Source organism: Salmo trutta, chromosome 19, assembly GCF_901001165.1.
Source record: "Salmo trutta chromosome 19, fSalTru1.1, whole genome shotgun sequence".
Classification (NCBI taxonomy): domain Eukaryota; kingdom Metazoa; phylum Chordata; class Actinopteri; order Salmoniformes; family Salmonidae; genus Salmo; species Salmo trutta.
This window is the reverse complement of record NC_042975.1, coordinates 378,609-399,708: the sequence shown is the minus strand read 5'-3', so window position 1 is coordinate 399,708 and position 21,100 is coordinate 378,609. Positions and strand designations below refer to the sequence as shown.

Genomic DNA, 21,100 nt, shown 5'->3' with positions numbered 1-21,100 from the left:
CAGAAGTCTGGCATGTGGAGGACACCACTAGAAGTCTGGCCATGTGGAGGAGACCACTAGGAGTCTGGCCATATGGAGAAGACCACTAGAAGTCTGGCCATGTGGAGGAGACCACCAGAAGTCTGGCCATGTGGAGGAGACCACCAGAAGTCTGGCCATGTGGAGAAGACCACTAGAAGTCTGGCCATGGGGAGTAGACCACTAGAAGTCTGGCCATGTGGAGTAGACCACTAGAAGTCTGGCCATGTGGAGAAGACCACTAGAAGTCTGGCCATGTGGAGGAGACCACCAGAAGTCTGGCCATGTGGGGGAGACCACCAGAAGTCTGGCCATGTGGAGAAGAGCAGCTATAGTGAGGGGTAACATACCGGTTTGGTCTGTGCCAGCATGAGGGATAACTTTTATCCTGTGTTGGTGAGTGTCGCTATTAAATTCAGTTTGAGCATCTTAGCAATACAATGTGTTCTATAGTGCTGTCAACATTCTACAAGGAAATAGTCACTTAATCCATTATATAATGATGAACCAGGTTACCCCAGATACAAGACTTAGATGGGTGATAACTCAGTTCTAGAATGTTGTCCTTGATGAGAATGAATCTAAAAGTCTGTTGACATTCAGAATGGACTTAGTTTAGACATCCAGTCTGTATTCTAGTTTCATGACCAGAGACAAATCTTCAAAAGCACAGTGTTTATTTATTCAGAGTGGTACATGCATTCACACAGTGAATTTATAGGATCCTTCCCACCATATGATTGATATATCAAGTGATAAACGTTTAATTGATAAAATCACAAGTTATGGAAAAGTTGCGCTTGTCCTGATGTGAAAATGTACTTAAAAATTCTACAGCTGGGCTCCCGAGTGGCGCAGCGGTCTAAGGCACTGCACCTCAGTGCTAGAGGCATCCTCACCGGATGGTCTGGTAGAGGTCAAGTGTCCCTATGGTGCAACAGACCTTACCGTTGAAGAGGCAGTGAAGTCGAAGGATTTCTATATCAAGGAGCGAGGGTCTTACCACCTCCGTAAAGGCCATCCTTACTGGTACCAGGTCCAAGGTCAGCTCCACATCACTGGAAGGGACACCTGCTTCTTCGTTGGAAGCTTTGGTTGTCCACACGTCCCCTTCCAGCGTGACGACCTCTGACAGACTCATATTGCTCCTCCTGTCAGTATCTGTTTTCAGAGAAGACAATGGTCCAAAAATATTAAACATAGTACACACACACACACACACACAAGCTTTGTTTGACCCCGATTGGTGCTTATTTGACAAAGATACAGTTATTCAAGTGATTGCCGTCCGCGTCACCGGCGTGCCATGAAGACGTCGCTCTCTGACCAAATATGGTGTCCTATAGGATATACTACAGCCCTAATGAATGCTTTCTTAGTGTCCAACAAGCTTTCTCTACCCCCAACCTTGTTCTGAACACCTCCAAAACAAAGGTCATGTGGTTTGGTAAGAAGAATGCCCCTCTTCCCACAGGTGTGATTACTACCTCTGAGGGTTTAGAGCTTGAGGTAGTCACCTCATACAAGTACTTGGGAGTATGGGTAGACGGTACACTGTCCTTCTCTCAGCAGATATCAAAGCTGCAGGCTAAAGTTAAATCTAGACTTGGTTTCCTCTATAGTAATCGCTCCTCTTTCACCCCAGCTACCAACCTAACCCTGATTCAGATGACCGTCCTACCCATGCTAGATTACAGAGACATAATTTATAGATCGGCAGGTAAGGGTGCTCTCGAGTGGGTAGATGTTCTTTACCATTCGGCCATCAGATTTGCCACCAATGCTCCTTATAGGACACATCACTGCACTCTATACTCCTCTGTAAACTTGTCATCCCCTTATGAGATAAGCATTTCGCTACACTCGCATTAACATCAAGAAACAGTACTGTGCAGCCGTATTCATCGACCTGGCCAAGGCTTTCGACTCTGTCAATCACCACATCCTCATCGGCAGACTCCATAGCCTTGGTTTCTCAAATGATTGCATCCCCTGGTTCACCAACTACTTCTCAGATAGAGTTCAGCGTGTCAAATCGGAGGGCCTGTTGTCCGGACCTCTGGTAGTCTCTATGGGGGTGCCACAGAGTTCAATTATTAGGCCGACTCTCATCTCTGTATACATCAATGATGTTGCTCTTGCTGCTGGTGATTCTCTGATCCACCTCTACGCAGACGACACCATTCTGTATATATCTGGCCCTTCTTTGGACACTGTGTTAACTACCCTCTAGACGAGCTTCAATGCCATACAACTCTCCGTCCGTGGCCTCCAACTGCTCTTAAACGTTAGTAAAACTAAATGCATGCTCTTCAACCGATCGCTGCCTGCACCTGCCCGCCCGACTAGCATCACTACTCTGGACGGCTCTGACTTAGAATATGTGGACAACTACAAATACCTAGGTGTCTGGTTAGACTGTAAACTCTCCTTCCAGACTCACATCAAACATCTCCAATCCAAAGTTATATCTAGAATCTAGAATATTTTGCAACAAAGCATCCTTCACTCATGCTGCCAAACTGACCATCCTACCGATCCTTGACTTCGGCGATGTCATTTACAAAATAGCCTCCAACACTCAACTCAGCAAATTGGATGCAGTCTATCACAGTGCCATCCGTTTTGTCACCAAAGCCCCATATACTACCCACCACTGCGACCTGTACGCTCTCGTTGGCTGGCCCTCGCTTCATACTCGTCGCCAAACCCACTGGCTCCAGGTCATCTACAAGACCCTGCTAGGTAAAGTCCCCCCTTATCTCAGCTCACTGGTCACCATGGCAGCACCCACCTGGAGCACGCGCTCCAGCAGGTATATCTCTCTGGTCACCCCTAAAGCCAACTCCTCCTTTGGTCGTCTCTCCTTCCAGTTCTCTGCTGCCAATGACGGGAATGAACTACAAAAATCTCTGAAACTGGAAACACGTCTCCCTCACTAGCTTTAAGCACCAGCTGTCAGAGCAGCTCACAGATTACTGCACCTGTACATAGCCCATCTATAATTTAGCCCAAACAACTACCTCTTCCCCTACTGTATTTATTTATTTTGCTCCTTTGCACCCCATTATTTCTACTTTGCACTTTCTTCCACTGCAAATCTACCATTCCAGTGTTTTACTTACTATATTGTATTTACTTTGCCACCATGGCCTTTTTTTGCCTTTACCTCCCCTCATTTGCTCATACTGTATATAGACTTATTTTTCTACTGTATTATTGACTGTATGTTTTGTTTATTCCATGTGTAACTCTGTGTTGTTGTTTGTGTCGAACTGCTTTGCTTCATCTTGGCCAGGTCGCAGTAGCAAATGAGAACTTGTTCTCAACTAGCCTACCTGGTTAAATAAAGGACTTGTTCTCAACTGGCCTCCTGGTTAAATAAAGGTAAAATAAATAAAATCTGCTAACCATGTGACCAATAAAATTGGATATCTACTGCGGCCCTCATCCTCCCCATACAACACCCGTTCACTCCCCCCTATCTGAGATATCTACTACAGCCCTCATCCTCCACATACAACACCCGTTCACTCCCCCCTATCTGAGATATCTACTACAGCCCTCATCCTCCACATACAACACCCGTTCACTCCCCCCTATCTGAGATATCTACTGCAGCCCTCATCCTCCACATACAACACCCGTTCTGCCAGTCACATTCTGTTAAAGGTCCCCAAAGCACACACATCCCTGGGTCGCTCCTCTTTTCAGTTCACTGCAGCTAGCGACTGGAACGAGCTGCAACAAACACTCAAACTGGACAGTTTTATCTCCATCTTTTCATTCCAAGACTCAATCATGGACTCTGACAGTTGTGGCTGCTTTGTATGATGTATTGTTGTCTCTTCCTTCTTGACCTTTGTGCTGTTGACTTTTCCCAATAATGTTTGTAGTATGTTTTTGTGTTGCTGCCTTAAGTCTCTTTATGTAGTGTTGTGATGTGCGTTTTGTCCTATATTTATTGTATAATTTTTTTAAATCCCAGGCCCCCGTCCCCGCAGGAGACCTTTTAGTAGGCCGTCATTGTAAATAAGAATTTGTTCTTAACTAACTTGCCTGGTTAAATAAATAAAATAAAATGCATCGGTGTCTATGGGAGATACACCAAGTTAATCTATATACAGAATGACTCTCCACAACAGCACCATAGTAGCTCATTTTCATTCATTTAAATTTATTCAGCAGTAATTTCCATGGAAACCATATATCCAGCTTCACATATTTGTGCGTTTCACTTGTTTACAGATGATGTCATGTAAATAGAATGTTCTTTATGAAGGGTTAGAAAACAAGAACATGTCCTGGGGAAGAAGGGGATTGGCAGAGAGCTTAGTCAGGAGTGATGTCATAAGTAAAGCCCCACCTACTCTGTAGATTCCACCAATCCTACAGCATTATAGAAGGTACCAATAGATCAGCTCCACACCTGGAGATAAGCAGCATGGCCGGTTGGCGATCTTCCCCTCTAAAGACTTGATATAGGTGAGTGAACTCTGGCCAATCAATCAATTAACGAACTACAAGGGAGAACATACAACCAACAGAACTGCAGACCTGTCAATGTGTTCACATACACATGGTGCTTCAGAGGAGCTGGGGTGGTCTGCAGTGGGCCTGTGAGTGAGTCTAGGGGGCATTATCCATCTAACTTTGGCTTTTAACACAATCTCCCTACTCTGGGTACACACACACACAGGGGCGGGTCTGTAACAGTTCCCTTTATAAACATGAGTGATATTATGGCCTCTGGTCTAAACTGTAACTACCTGGTCGCAATAAATAAAGAGAGCGAGAGATGGGGAGGGGTGTTATACTCTGGGAGGGGAGTGAGTCCTGCCTCACCCCTTTAAGGGGGAGTGTCCTTGTGGTGGGCCAGCTAATCACAGAAGCATGATGAAAAGGTTTCCACCAATCAGATCAGCTTGCCGACGGCTGCAGCCAACCACAGCATGGCCTGGTGAGAGCGTTGTCCAATCAGAGCAGCATGGTGACAGGCTTCTCCAGGAACTTCCTGAACTCTGCGAGCCACTGAGCTCCGATCGCTCCGTCCACCACGCGATGGTCACAACTCAACGTCACCGACATCATGCTGGCCACGTTAAACCTACACACACACACACACACACACACACACACACACACACACACACACACACACACACACACACACACACACACACACACACACGACAGAGCACAGTACGATCACCATTAGTTTTAAAAGCCCTGTCCCTAACCCGTCAATATCACAATGACGTCACATTATGAAATCACGTCAATGAGGTCACCATCGCTTCAACCTGTCAATCTAACCAGTGTCACGTCAACCAGACCTACTGCATCTCTGGTGGTGCTGAAACCATCCACTCGTTAGTTTGACACCCCTTTATTTACCATTGTAGTATAATAGTAGTATAGTCTAGTATAGTAAAGTACAGTACTCTGAAAATGTATTTGCCCCCTTCCTGATTTATAATTTTTTTGCACATTTGTCACACTTAAATGTTTCAGATCAAACTAATTGTAATACTACACAACGATAACCCAAGTAAACACAAAATGCAGTTAAATTGATAATTTTACTTATTAAGGGGAAAAAGCTATCCGAACCTTCATGGCCCTATGTGACAAAGTAATTGCCCCCCCTTGTTAAATCATGAATTTACTGGTTAATCACATTTTTTGGAAAGCTGAGTTCAATTTCACTAGCCACACCCAGGCCTGATTACTGCCAGACCTGTTGAATCAACAAATCACTTAAATATAACCTGTCTGACAAAGTGAAGTAGGTCAAAAGATCTCAAAAAGCAAGACATCATGTTGCGATCCAAAGAAATTCAGGAACAGATGAGAAACAAAGTAATTGACATCTATCAGTCTGGAAAGGGTTACAAAGCCATTTCTAAAGCTTTGGGACTCCAGCGAACCACGGTGAGAGACATTATCCACAAATGGAGAACATTTGGAACCGTGGTGAACCTTCCCAGGAGTGGCCGGCCTACCAAAATTACCCCAAGACCGCAGCGACGACTCCTCCAAGAGGTCACAAAAGAACCCACAACAACATCTAAAGAACTGCAGGCCTCACTTAAGGTCAGGGTTCATGACCATAAGAAAGAGACTGGGCAAGAAAGGCATCCATGCCAGAGTTCTAAGGCGAAAACCACTGCTGACCAAAAAGAACAAAGGCTTGTCTCACTTTTGGCAAAAAAACATCTTGATTTTGGGAAAATATTCTGTGGACTGACGAGACAAAAGTTGAACTTTTTGGACGGTGTGCGTCCCGTTACATCTGGCGTAAAAGTAACACAGCATTTCAGAAAAAGAACATCATACCAACAGTCCAATATGGTGGTGGTAGTGTGATGGTCTGGGGCTGCTTTGCTGCTTCAGGACCTGGACGACTTGCTGGGATTGATAGAACCGTGAATTCTGCTCTCTACCAAAACATCCTGAAGGAGAACGTCCGGCCATCAGTTCGTGACCTCAAGCTGAAGCGCACTTGGGTTCTGCAGCAGGACAATGATCCAAAACACACCAGCAAGTCCACCTCTGAATGGCTTAAAAAAAACAAAATGAAGGTTTTGGAGTGGCCTAGTCAAAGTCTGGACTTGAATCCGATTGAGATGCTGTGGCGTGACCGTTGGTATATAGGAAAGCACAGCCACAAAATGCCCAGTGACACGAGCCTACCAGACGAGCTAAACTACTTCTACGCTCGCTTCGAGGCAAGTAACACAAACATGCATGAGAGCTCCAGCTGTTCTGGACGACTGTGTGATCACGCTCTCCGTAGCCGATGTGAGTAAGACCTTTAAACAGGTCAACATTCACAAGGCTGCGGGGCCAGACGGATTACCAGGACGTATACTACGAGCATGCGCTGACCAACTGGCAAGTATCTTCACTGACATTTTCAACCTGTCCCTGATTGAGTCTGTAATACCTACATGTTTCAAGCAGACCACCATAGTCCAAGTGCCCAAGAACACTAAGGTAACCTGCCTAAATGACTACAGACCCGTAGCACTCACGTCTGTAGCCATGAAGTGCTTTGAAAGGCTGGTCATGGCTCACATCAACATCATTATCCCAGAAACCCTAGACCCACTCCAATTTGCATACCGCCCAAACAGATCCACAGATGATGCAATCTCTATTGCACTCCACACTGCCCTTTCCCACCTGGACAAAAGGAACATGTGAGAATGCTGTTCATTGACTACAGCTCAGCGTTCAACACCATAGTGCCCTCAAACCTCATCACTAAGCTAAGGACCCTGGGACTATACACCTTCCTCTGCAACTGGATCCTGGAGTTCCTGACGGGTCGCCCCCAGGTGGTGAGGGTAGGCAACAACACATCTGCCACGCTGATCCTCAACACGGGGGCCCCTCAGGGGTGCGTGCTCAGTCCCCTCCTGTACTCCCTGTTCACTCATGACTGCATGGCCAGGCACGACTCCAACACCATCATCAAGTTTGCCGATGACACAACAGTGGAAGGCCTGATCACCGACAAGACAGCCTATAGGGAGGTGGTCAGAAACCTTTTCGTGTGCTGCCAGGACAACAACCTCTCCCTCAACGTAATCAAGACAAAGGAGATGATTGTGGACTACAGGAAAAGGAGGACTGAGCACGCCCCCATTCTCATCGATGGGGCAGTAGTGAAGCAGGTTGAGAGCTTCAAGTTCCTTGGTGTCCACATCACCAAAAAAACTATCATGGGCCAAACACACCAAGACAGTTGTGAAGAGGGCATGAAAAACCTATTCCCTTTCAGGAGACTGAAAAGATTCGACATGCGTCCTCAGATCCTCAAAAAGGTTCTACAGCTGCACCACCGAGAGCATCCTGACTGGCTGCATCACTGCCTGGTATGGCAACTGCTCGGCCTCCGACCGCAAGGCACTACAGAGGGTAGTGCGTGTACAGCCCAGTACATAACTGGGGCCAAGCTTCCTGCCATCCAGGACCTCTACCAGGCGGTGTCAGAGGAAGACCCTAAAAATAAATTGTCAAAGACTCCAGCCACCTTAGTCATAGACAGTTCTCTCTGCTACCACACGGCAAGCGGTACCGGAGCACCAAGCGGTACCGGAGCGGCAAGCGGTACCGGAGCACCAAGCTGTACCGGAGCGCCAAGTGGTACCGGAGCACCAAGTTGAGGTCTAAAAGGCTTATTAACAGCTTCTACCCCCAAGCCATAAGACTCCTGAACAGCTAATCAAAGGGCTACCCAGACCCCTCTTTTACACTGCTGCTACTCTGTTTATAATCATAGTCACTATAACTCTACATACATGTACATATTACCTCAACTAACCGGTGCCCCCGCACATCGACTCTGTACCGGTAGCCCCCTGTATATAGTCTAGCTTGTTATTTTATTGCTGCAGGTTAATTATTTGTTACTTTAATTTCCTACTTTTATTTCCTATTTTTTACTTATTGCTGCTGGTTAATTATTTGTTACTTTAATTTCCTACTTTTATTTTCTATTTTTTACTTAACACTTATTTTCATTTTTTTCTTAACTTCTGAAAGCATTGTTGGTTAAGGGCTTGTAAGTAAGTATTTCACTGTAAGGTCTACACCTGTTGTATTAGGCGCATGTAACAAATACAATTTGATTTAGATTTTTGATTTGATCTCAAGGATGATCAATGGAAACAGGATGCTTCTGAGCTCAATTTCGAGTCTCATAGCAAATGGTTTGAATACTTATGTAAATAAGGTATTTCTGTATAATTTTTATATATTTGCAAAAATTTAAAAAATCTGTTTTCGCTTTGTCATTATGGGGTATTGTGATGTCATTGTGGGGTATTGTGATGTCATTATGGGGTATTGTGATGTCATTATGGGGTATTGTGTGTAGATGGATTAAATAAATACAGATACAAATCCATTTAAGAATAAGGCTGTAACATAACACAATGTGGAAGAAGTCAAGGGGTCTGAATACTTTCTGAATGCACTGTATGTGTAGAGGTAGTATAGTGTAGATGGAGTACAGCATATACAATGTATGTCCTAGTGTAGTTACCCTTTCTCATTGTCAGCGGGCAGCAGTCTCTTCTCTGAGCCCCCTACTGCCAGTATACATGCCTGGGGTAGTACTATAGTCTAGTATAGTGTAGTTATAGTAGTAGTGTAGTTACCCTTTCTCATTGTCAGCGGGCAGCAGTCTCTTCTCTGAGCCCCCTACTGCCAGGATACAGGCCTGGGGAGGGTTGATGATCGCTGAGAAGTTCTTGACGCCAAACATTCCCAGGTTAGAGATGGTAAACGTGCCTCCCTGAAACACAGTTTTAGAGGATTCTGGAACCTGTGGGACCAACTAATGCTGTGTGAGTGTATAGGATGTGTTTAACACATTTGTTTCAGTGTGTGTAGTTACCTGGAACTGGTGCGGCTGGAGTTTCCCGTCGCGGGCCTTGGCAGCCAGGGCTGAGACATCAGAGCTGATAGCAGAGAGTTGTGCCCAATCTATGATGAATCCATGTGCTGTATTGAAATTGACAGACTGTTGAACTTCTTCCATCCCCTTTCTCTCTCTTAGCTAGCCACTGACTACACTTTAGCTAGCTAGTTAGGAGAGCAAAATATATTTTAGTATGACTTCGTCTAAATATGTTTGTAAAGTATGTCGACTTTAGTGTCTATTTCAGACCTTATGGCATTTTTTAAGGATGAGCATAAGAGCATTAAAAGGGGAGAAGACCACCAGAAGTCTGGCCATGTGGAGAAGACCACTAGAAGTCTGGCCATGTGGAGAAGACCACTAGAAGTCTGGCATTGTGGAGAAGACCACTAGAAGTCTGGCCATGTGGAGAAGACCACTAGAAGTCTGGCCATGTGGAGAAGACCACCAGAAGTCTGGCCATGTGGAGAAGACCAATAGAAGTCTGGCCATGTGGAGGAGACCACTATAAGTCTGGCCATGTGGAGGAGACCACTAGAAGTCTGGCCATGTGGAGACCACTAGAAGTCTGGCCATGTGGAGAAGACCACTAGAAGTCTGGCCATGTGGAGGAGACCACTAGAAGTCTGGCCATGTGGAGAAGACCACCAGAAGTCTGGCCATGTGGAGCAGACCCCTAGAAGTCTGGCCATGTGGAGAAGACCACCAGAAGTCTGGCCATGTGGAGAAGACCACCAGAAGTCTGGCCATGTGGAGCAGACCACTAGAAGTCTGGCCATGTGGAGAAGACCACTAGAAGTCTGGCCATGTGGAGAAGACCACCAGAAGTCTGGCCATGTGGAGAAGACCACCAGAAGTCTGGCATGTGGAGGACACCACTAGAAGTCTGGCCATGTGGAGGAGACCACTAGGAGTCTGGCCATATGGAGAAGACCACTAGAAGTCTGGCCATGTGGAGGAGACCACCAGAAGTCTGGCCATGTGGAGGAGACCACCAGAAGTCTGGCCATGTGGAGAAGACCACTAGAAGTCTGGCCATGGGGAGTAGACCACTAGAAGTCTGGCCATGTGGAGTAGACCACTAGAAGTCTGGCCATGTGGAGAAGACCACTAGAAGTCTGGCCATGTGGAGGAGACCACCAGAAGTCTGGCCATGTGGGGGAGACCACCAGAAGTCTGGCCATGTGGAGAAGAGCAGCTATAGTGAGGGGTAACATACCGGTTTGGTCTGTGCCAGCATGAGGGATAACTTTTATCCTGTGTTGGTGAGTGTCGCTATTAAATTCAGTTTGAGCATCTTAGCAATACAATGTGTTCTATAGTGCTGTCAACATTCTACAAGGAAATAGTCACTTAATCCATTATATAATGATGAACCAGGTTACCCCGGATACAAGACTTAGATGGGTGATAACTCAGTTCTAGAATGTTGTCCTTGATGAGAATGAATCTAAAAGTCTGTTGACATTCAGAATGGACTTAGTTTAGACATCCAGTCTGTATTCTAGTTTCATGACCAGAGACAAATCTTCAAAAGCACAGTGTTTATTTATTCAGAGTGGTACATGCATTCACACAGTGAATTTATAGGATCCTTCCCACCATATGATTGATATATCAAGTGATAAACGTTTAATTGATAAAATCACAAGTTATGGAAAAGTTGCGCTTGTCCTGATGTGAAAATGTACTTAAAAATTCTACAGCTGGGCTCCCGAGTGGCGCAGCGGTCTAAGGCACTGCACCTCAGTGCTAGAGGCATCCTCACCGGATGGTCTGGTAGAGGTCAAGTGTCCCTATGGTGCAACAGACCTTACCGTTGAAGAGGCAGTGAAGTCGAAGGATTTCTATATCAAGGAGCGAGGGTCTTACCACCTCCGTAAAGGCCATCCTTACTGGTACCAGGTCCAAGGTCAGCTCCACATCACTGGAAGGGACACCTGCTTCTTCGTTGGAAGCTTTGGTTGTCCACACGTCCCCTTCCAGCGTGACGACCTCTGACAGACTCATATTGCTCCTCCTGTCAGTATCTGTTTTCAGAGAAGACAATGGTCCAAAAATATTAAACATAGTACACACACACACACACACACAAGCTTTGTTTGACCCCGATTGGTGCTTATTTGACAAAGATACAGTTATTCAAGTGATTGCCGTCCGCGTCACCGGCGTGCCATGAAGACGTCGCTCTCTGACCAAATATGGTGTCCTATAGGATATACTACAGCCCTAATGAATGCTTTCTTAGTGTCCAACAAGCTTTCTCTACCCCCAACCTTGTTCTGAACACCTCCAAAACAAAGGTCATGTGGTTTGGTAAGAAGAATGCCCCTCTTCCCACAGGTGTGATTACTACCTCTGAGGGTTTAGAGCTTGAGGTAGTCACCTCATACAAGTACTTGGGAGTATGGGTAGACGGTACACTGTCCTTCTCTCAGCAGATATCAAAGCTGCAGGCTAAAGTTAAATCTAGACTTGGTTTCCTCTATAGTAATCGCTCCTCTTTCACCCCAGCTACCAACCTAACCCTGATTCAGATGACCGTCCTACCCATGCTAGATTACAGAGACATAATTTATAGATCGGCAGGTAAGGGTGCTCTCGAGTGGGTAGATGTTCTTTACCATTCGGCCATCAGATTTGCCACCAATGCTCCTTATAGGACACATCACTGCACTCTATACTCCTCTGTAAACTTGTCATCCCCTTATGAGATAAGCATTTCGCTACACTCGCATTAACATCAAGAAACAGTACTGTGCAGCCGTATTCATCGACCTGGCCAAGGCTTTCGACTCTGTCAATCACCACATCCTCATCGGCAGACTCCATAGCCTTGGTTTCTCAAATGATTGCATCCCCTGGTTCACCAACTACTTCTCAGATAGAGTTCAGCGTGTCAAATCGGAGGGCCTGTTGTCCGGACCTCTGGTAGTCTCTATGGGGGTGCCACAGAGTTCAATTATTAGGCCGACTCTCATCTCTGTATACATCAATGATGTTGCTCTTGCTGCTGGTGATTCTCTGATCCACCTCTACGCAGACGACACCATTCTGTATATATCTGGCCCTTCTTTGGACACTGTGTTAACTACCCTCTAGACGAGCTTCAATGCCATACAACTCTCCGTCCGTGGCCTCCAACTGCTCTTAAACGTTAGTAAAACTAAATGCATGCTCTTCAACCGATCGCTGCCTGCACCTGCCCGCCCGACTAGCATCACTACTCTGGACGGCTCTGACTTAGAATATGTGGACAACTACAAATACCTAGGTGTCTGGTTAGACTGTAAACTCTCCTTCCAGACTCACATCAAACATCTCCAATCCAAAGTTATATCTAGAATCTAGAATATTTTGCAACAAAGCATCCTTCACTCATGCTGCCAAACTGACCATCCTACCGATCCTTGACTTCGGCGATGTCATTTACAAAATAGCCTCCAACACTCAACTCAGCAAATTGGATGCAGTCTATCACAGTGCCATCCGTTTTGTCACCAAAGCCCCATATACTACCCACCACTGCGACCTGTACGCTCTCGTTGGCTGGCCCTCGCTTCATACTCGTCGCCAAACCCACTGGCTCCAGGTCATCTACAAGACCCTGCTAGGTAAAGTCCCCCCTTATCTCAGCTCACTGGTCACCATGGCAGCACCCACCTGGAGCACGCGCTCCAGCAGGTATATCTCTCTGGTCACCCCTAAAGCCAACTCCTCCTTTGGTCGTCTCTCCTTCCAGTTCTCTGCTGCCAATGACGGGAATGAACTACAAAAATCTCTGAAACTGGAAACACGTCTCCCTCACTAGCTTTAAGCACCAGCTGTCAGAGCAGCTCACAGATTACTGCACCTGTACATAGCCCATCTATAATTTAGCCCAAACAACTACCTCTTCCCCTACTGTATTTATTTATTTTGCTCCTTTGCACCCCATTATTTCTACTTTGCACTTTCTTCCACTGCAAATCTACCATTCCAGTGTTTTACTTACTATATTGTATTTACTTTGCCACCATGGCCTTTTTTTGCCTTTACCTCCCCTCATTTGCTCATACTGTATATAGACTTATTTTTCTACTGTATTATTGACTGTATGTTTTGTTTATTCCATGTGTAACTCTGTGTTGTTGTTTGTGTCGAACTGCTTTGCTTCATCTTGGCCAGGTCGCAGTAGCAAATGAGAACTTGTTCTCAACTAGCCTACCTGGTTAAATAAAGGACTTGTTCTCAACTGGCCTCCTGGTTAAATAAAGGTAAAATAAATAAAATCTGCTAACCATGTGACCAATAAAATTGGATATCTACTGCGGCCCTCATCCTCCCCATACAACACCCGTTCACTCCCCCCTATCTGAGATATCTACTACAGCCCTCATCCTCCACATACAACACCCGTTCACTCCCCCCTATCTGAGATATCTACTACAGCCCTCATCCTCCACATACAACACCCGTTCACTCCCCCCTATCTGAGATATCTACTGCAGCCCTCATCCTCCACATACAACACCCGTTCTGCCAGTCACATTCTGTTAAAGGTCCCCAAAGCACACACATCCCTGGGTCGCTCCTCTTTTCAGTTCACTGCAGCTAGCGACTGGAACGAGCTGCAACAAACACTCAAACTGGACAGTTTTATCTCCATCTTTTCATTCCAAGACTCAATCATGGACTCTGACAGTTGTGGCTGCTTTGTATGATGTATTGTTGTCTCTTCCTTCTTGACCTTTGTGCTGTTGACTTTTCCCAATAATGTTTGTAGTATGTTTTTGTGTTGCTGCCTTAAGTCTCTTTATGTAGTGTTGTGATGTGCGTTTTGTCCTATATTTATTGTATAATTTTTTTAAATCCCAGGCCCCCGTCCCCGCAGGAGACCTTTTAGTAGGCCGTCATTGTAAATAAGAATTTGTTCTTAACTAACTTGCCTGGTTAAATAAATAAAATAAAATGCATCGGTGTCTATGGGAGATACACCAAGTTAATCTATATACAGAATGACTCTCCACAACAGCACCATAGTAGCTCATTTTCATTCATTTAAATTTATTCAGCAGTAATTTCCATGGAAACCATATATCCAGCTTCACATATTTGTGCGTTTCACTTGTTTACAGATGATGTCATGTAAATAGAATGTTCTTTATGAAGGGTTAGAAAACAAGAACATGTCCTGGGGAAGAAGGGGATTGGCAGAGAGCTTAGTCAGGAGTGATGTCATAAGTAAAGCCCCACCTACTCTGTAGATTCCACCAATCCTACAGCATTATAGAAGGTACCAATAGATCAGCTCCACACCTGGAGATAAGCAGCATGGCCGGTTGGCGATCTTCCCCTCTAAAGACTTGATATAGGTGAGTGAACTCTGGCCAATCAATCAATTAACGAACTACAAGGGAGAACATACAACCAACAGAACTGCAGACCTGTCAATGTGTTCACATACACATGGTGCTTCAGAGGAGCTGGGGTGGTCTGCAGTGGGCCTGTGAGTGAGTCTAGGGGGCATTATCCATCTAACTTTGGCTTTTAACACAATCTCCCTACTCTGGGTACACACACACACAGGGGCGGGTCTGTAACAGTTCCCTTTATAAACATGAGTGATATTATGGCCTCTGGTCTAAACTGTAACTACCTGGTCGCAATAAATAAAGAGAGCGAGAGATGGGGAGGGGTGTTATACTCTGGGAGGGGAGTGAGTCCTGCCTCACCCCTTTAAGGGGGAGTGTCCTTGTGGTGGGCCAGCTAATCACAGAAGCATGATGAAAAGGTTTCCACCAATCAGATCAGCTTGCCGACGGCTGCAGCCAACCACAGCATGGCCTGGTGAGAGCGTTGTCCAATCAGAGCAGCATGGTGACAGGCTTCTCCAGGAACTTCCTGAACTCTGCGAGCCACTGAGCTCCGATCGCTCCGTCCACCACGCGATGGTCACAACTCAACGTCACCGACATCATGCTGGCCACGTTAAACCTACACACACACACACACACACACACACACACACACACACACACACACACACACACACACACACACACACACACACACACACACGACAGAGCACAGTACGATCACCATTAGTTTTAAAAGCCCTGTCCCTAACCCGTCAATATCACAATGACGTCACATTATGAAATCACGTCAATGAGGTCACCATCGCTTCAACCTGTCAATCTAACCAGTGTCACGTCAACCAGACCTACTGCATCTCTGGTGGTGCTGAAACCATCCACTCGTTAGTTTGACACCCCTTTATTTACCATTGTAGTATAATAGTAGTATAGTCTAGTATAGTAAAGTACAGTACTCTGAAAATGTATTTGCCCCCTTCCTGATTTATAATTTTTTTGCACATTTGTCACACTTAAATGTTTCAGATCAAACTAATTGTAATACTACACAACGATAACCCAAGTAAACACAAAATGCAGTTAAATTGATAATTTTACTTATTAAGGGGAAAAAGCTATCCGAACCTTCATGGCCCTATGTGACAAAGTAATTGCCCCCCCTTGTTAAATCATGAATTTACTGGTTAATCACATTTTTTGGAAAGCTGAGTTCAATTTCACTAGCCACACCCAGGCCTGATTACTGCCAGACCTGTTGAATCAACAAATCACTTAAATATAACCTGTCTGACAAAGTGAAGTAGGTCAAAAGATCTCAAAAAGCAAGACATCATGTTGCGATCCAAAGAAATTCAGGAACAGATGAGAAACAAAGTAATTGACATCTATCAGTCTGGAAAGGGTTACAAAGCCATTTCTAAAGCTTTGGGACTCCAGCGAACCACGGTGAGAGACATTATCCACAAATGGAGAACATTTGGAACCGTGGTGAACCTTCCCAGGAGTGGCCGGCCTACCAAAATTACCCCAAGACCGCAGCGACGACTCCTCCAAGAGGTCACAAAAGAACCCACAACAACATCTAAAGAACTGCAGGCCTCACTTAAGGTCAGGGTTCATGACCATAAGAAAGAGACTGGGCAAGAAAGGCATCCATGCCAGAGTTCTAAGGCGAAAACCACTGCTGACCAAAAAGAACAAAGGCTTGTCTCACTTTTGGCAAAAAAACATCTTGATTTTGGGAAAATATTCTGTGGACTGACGAGACAAAAGTTGAACTTTTGGACGGTGTGCGTCCCGTTACATCTGGCGTAAAAGTAACACAGCATTTCAGAAAAAGAACATCATACCAACAGTCCAATATGGTGGTGGTAGTGTGATGGTCTGGGGCTGCTTTGCTGCTTCAGGACCTGGACGACTTGCTGGGATTGATAGAACCGTGAATTCTGCTCTCTACCAAAACATCCTGAAGGAGAACGTCCGGCCATCAGTTCGTGACCTCAAGCTGAAGCGCACTTGGGTTCTGCAGCAGGACAATGATCCAAAACACACCAGCAAGTCCACCTCTGAATGGCTTAAAAAAAACAAAATGAAGGTTTTGGAGTGGCCTAGTCAAAGTCTGGACTTGAATCCGATTGAGATGCTGTGGCGTGACCGTTGGTATATAGGAAAGCACAGCCACAAAATGCCCAGTGACACGAGCCTACCAGACGAGCTAAACTACTTCTACGCTCGCTTCGAGGCAAGTAACACAAACATGCATGAGAGCTCCAGCTGTTCTGGACGACTGTGTGATCACGCTCTCCGTAGCCGATGTGAGTAAGACCTTTAAACAGGTCAACATTCACAAGGCTGCGGGGCCAGACGGATTACCAGGACGTATACTACGAGCATGCGCTGACCAACTGGCAAGTATCTTCACTGACATTTTCAACCTGTCCCTGATTGAGTCTGTAATACCTACATGTTTCAAGCAGACCACCATAGTCCAAGTGCCCAAGAACACTAAGGTAACCTGCCTAAATGACTACAGACCCGTAGCACTCACGTCTGTAGCCATGAAGTGCTTTGAAAGGCTGGTCATGGCTCACATCAACATCATTATCCCAGAAACCCTAGACCCACTCCAATTTGCATACCGCCCAAACAGATCCACAGATGATGCAATCTCTATTGCACTCCACACTGCCCTTTCCCACCTGGACAAAAGGAACATGTGAGAATGCTGTTCATTGACTACAGCTCAGCGTTCAACACCATAGTGCCCTCAAACCTCATCACTAAGCTAAGGACCCTGGGACTATACACCTTCCTCTGCAACTGGATCCTGGAGTTCCTGACGGGTCGCCCCCAGGTGGTGAGGGTAGGCAACAACACATCTGCCACGCTGATCCTCAACACGGGGGCCCCTCAGGGGTGCGTGCTCAGTCCCCTCCTGTACTCCCTGTTCACTCATGACTGCATGGCCAGGCACGACTCCAACACCATCATCAAGTTTGCCGATGACACAACAGTGGAAGGCCTGATCACCGACAAGACAGCCTATAGGGAGGTGGTCAGAAACCTTTTCGTGTGCTGCCAGGACAACAACCTCTCCCTCAACGTAATCAAGACAAAGGAGATGATTGTGGACTACAGGAAAAGGAGGACTGAGCACGCCCCCATTCTCATCGATGGGGCAGTAGTGAAGCAGGTTGAGAGCTTCAAGTTCCTTGGTGTCCACATCACCAAAAAAACTATCATGGGCCAAACACACCAAGACAGTTGTGAAGAGGGCATGAAAAAACCTATTCCCTTTCAGGAGACTGAAAAGATTCGACATGCGTCCTCAGATCCTCAAAAAGGTTCTACAGCTGCACCACCGAGAGCATCCTGACTGGCTGCATCACTGCCTGGTATGGCAACTGCTCGGCCTCCGACCGCAAGGCACTACAGAGGGTAGTGCGTGTACAGCCCAGTACATAACTGGGGCCAAGCTTCCTGCCATCCAGGACCTCTACCAGGCGGTGTCAGAGGAAGACCCTAAAAATAAATTGTCAAAGACTCCAGCCACCTTAGTCATAGACAGTTCTCTCTGCTACCACACGGCAAGCGGTACCGGAGCACCAAGCGGTACCGGAGCGGCAAGCGGTACCGGAGCACCAAGCTGTACCGGAGCGCCAAGTGGTACCGGAGCACCAAGTTGAGGTCTAAAAGGCTTATTAACAGCTTCTACCCCCAAGCCATAAGACTCCTGAACAGCTAATCAAAGGGCTACCCAGACCCCTCTTTTACACTGCTGCTACTCTGTTTATAATCATAGTCACTATAACTCTACATACATGTACATATTACCTCAACTAACCGGTGCCCCCGCACATCGACTCTGTACCGGTAGCCCCCTGTATATAGTCTAGCTTGTTATTTTATTGCTGCAGGTTAATTATTTGTTACTTTAATTTCCTACTTTTATTTCCTATTTTTTACTTATTGCTGCTGGTTAATTATTTGTTACTTTAATTTCCTACTTTTATTTCTATTTTTTACTTAACACTTATTTTCATTTTTTTTCTTAACTTCTGAAAGCATTGTTGGTTAAGGGCTTGTAAGTAAGTATTTCACTGTAAGGTCTACACCTGTTGTATTAGGCGCATGTAACAAATACAATTTGATTTAGATTTTTGATTTGATCTCAAGGATGATCAATGGAAACAGGATGCTTCTGAGCTCAATTTCGAGTCTCATAGCAAATGGTTTGAATACTTATGTAAATAAGGTATTTCTGTATAATTTTTATATATTTGCAAAAATTTAAAAAATCTGTTTTCGCTTTGTCATTATGGGGTATTGTGATGTCATTGTGGGGTATTGTGATGTCATTATGGGGTATTGTGATGTCATTATGGGGTATTGTGTGTAGATGGATTAAATAAATACAGATACAAATCCATTTAAGAATAAGGCTGTAACATAACACAATGTGGAAGAAGTCAAGGGGTCTGAATACTTTCTGAATGCACTGTATGTGTAGAGGTAGTATAGTGTAGATGGAGTACAGCATATACAATGTATGTCCTAGTGTAGTTACCCTTTCTCATTGTCAGCGGGCAGCAGTCTCTTCTCTGAGCCCCCTACTGCCAGTATACATGCCTGGGGTAGTACTATAGTCTAGTATAGTGTAGTTATAGTAGTAGTGTAGTTACCCTTTCTCATTGTCAGCGGGCAGCAGTCTCTTCTCTGAGCCCCCTACTGCCAGGATACAGGCCTGGGGAGGGTTGATGATCGCTGAGAAGTTCTTGACGCCAAACATTCCCAGGTTAGAGATGGTAAACGTGCCTCCCTGAAACACAGTTTTAGAGGATTCTGGAACCTGTGGGACCAACTAATGCTGTGTGAGTGTATAGGATGTGTTTAACACATTTGTTTCAGTGTGTGTAGTTACCTGGAACTGGTGCGGCTGGAGTTTCCCGTCGCGGGCCTTGGCAGCCAGGGCTGAGACATCAGAGCTGATAGCAGAGAGTTGTGCCCAATCTATGATGAATCCATGTGCTGTATTGAAATTGACAGACTGTTGAACTTCTTCCATCCCCTTTCTCTCTCTTAGCTAGCCACTGACTACACTTTAGCTAGCTAGTTAGGAGAGCAAAATATATTTTAGTATGACTTCGTCTAAATATGTTTGTAAAGTATGTCGACTTTAGTGTCTATTTCAGACCTTATGGCATTTTTTAAGGATGAGCATAAGAGCATTAAAAGGGGAGAAGACCACCAGAAGTCTGGCCATGTGGAGAAGACCACTAGAAGTCTGGCCATGTGGAGAAGACCACTAGAAGTCTGGCATTGTGGAGAAGACCACTAGAAGTCTGGCCATGTGGAGAAGACCACTAGAAGTCTGGCCATGTGGAGAAGACCACCAGAAGTCTGGCCATGTGGAGAAGACCAATAGAAGTCTGGCCATGTGGAGGAGACCACTATAAGTCTGGCCATGTGGAGGAGACCACTAGAAGTCTGGCCATGTGGAGACCACTAGAAGTCTGGCCATGTGGAGAAGACCACTAGAAGTCTGGCCATGTGGAGGAGACCACTAGAAGTCTGGCCATGTGGAGAAGACCACCAGAAGTCTGGCCATGTGGAGCAGACCCCTAGAAGTCTGGCCATGTGGAGAAGACCACCAGAAGTCTGGCCATGTGGAGAAGACCACCAGAAGTCTGGCCATGTGGAGCAGACCACTAGAAGTCTGGCCATGTGGAGAAGACCACTAGAAGTCTGGCCATGTGGAGAAGACCACCAGAAGTCTGGCCATGTGGAGAAGACCACCAGAAGTCTGGCATGTGGAGGACACCACTAGAAGTCTGGCCATGTGGAGGAGACCACTAGGAGTCTGGCCATATGGAGAAGACCACTAGAAGTCTGGCCATGTGGAGGAGACCACCAGAAGTCTGGCCATGTGGAGGAGACCACCAGAAGTCTGGCCATGTGGAGAAGACCACTAGAAGTCTGGCCATGGGGAGTAGACCACTAGAAGTCTGGCCATGTGGAGTAGACCACTAGAAGTCTGGCCATGTGGAGAAGACCACTAGAAGTCTGGCCATGTGGAGGAGACCACCAGAAGTCTGGCCATGTGGGGGAGACCACCAGAAGTCTGGCCATGTGGAGAAGAGCAGCTATAGTGAGGGGTAACATACCGGTTTGGTCTGTGCCAGCATGAGGGATAACTTTTATCCTGTGTTGGTGAGTGTCGCTATTAAATTCAGTTTGAGCATCTTAGCAATACAATGTGTTCTATAGTGCTGTCAACATTCTACAAGGAAAT

At 45.8% G+C, this 21,100-nt stretch overlaps 2 protein-coding genes across 4 annotated transcripts in view; both read right to left on the bottom strand.

The window, feature by feature from the left end:
* Nucleotides 1–4,175: 4,175 nt before the first annotated feature.
* LOC115153792 (dihydrolipoyllysine-residue acetyltransferase component of pyruvate dehydrogenase complex, mitochondrial-like) lies at nt 4,176–9,600 on the bottom strand. Of its 2 annotated transcripts, XM_029699377.1 has the most exons (4): nt 9,428–9,600; nt 9,232–9,325; nt 9,074–9,116; nt 4,176–5,125 (listed from the first exon to the last, which is right to left on the bottom strand). In XM_029699377.1, exons 1-4 carry the CDS (start codon nt 9,569–9,571, stop codon nt 4,996–4,998), a joined length of 411 nt encoding a protein of 136 aa, XP_029555237.1. In that variant the 5' UTR covers nt 9,572–9,600; the 3' UTR covers nt 4,176–4,995. The 2 variants fall into 2 exon arrangements, with proteins under 2 accessions (XP_029555237.1, XP_029555236.1); XM_029699376.1 differs by lacking the exon at nt 9,074–9,116 and having other exon boundaries at nt 9,189–9,325; nt 9,428–9,592.
* Nucleotides 9,601–14,477: 4,877 nt separating this feature from the next.
* LOC115153791 (dihydrolipoyllysine-residue acetyltransferase component of pyruvate dehydrogenase complex, mitochondrial) overlaps nt 14,478–21,100 on the bottom strand; it is a 37,748-nt gene continuing 31,125 nt past the window's right edge. Inside the window, exons 13-16 of one of the 2 annotated variants that reach the window (XM_029699375.1) lie at nt 19,730–19,786; nt 19,534–19,627; nt 19,376–19,418; nt 14,478–15,427 (exon numbers count right to left, since the gene is read on the bottom strand). In XM_029699375.1, the coding sequence (XP_029555235.1) occupies nt 15,298–15,427; nt 19,376–19,418; nt 19,534–19,627; nt 19,730–19,786 (324 nt within the window). In that variant the 3' untranslated portion in view covers nt 14,478–15,297. Of the gene's footprint in view, nt 15,428–19,375; nt 19,419–19,490; nt 19,628–19,729; nt 19,787–21,100 lie in introns of both variants that reach the window. The other variant, XM_029699374.1, reaches the window with a different exon arrangement.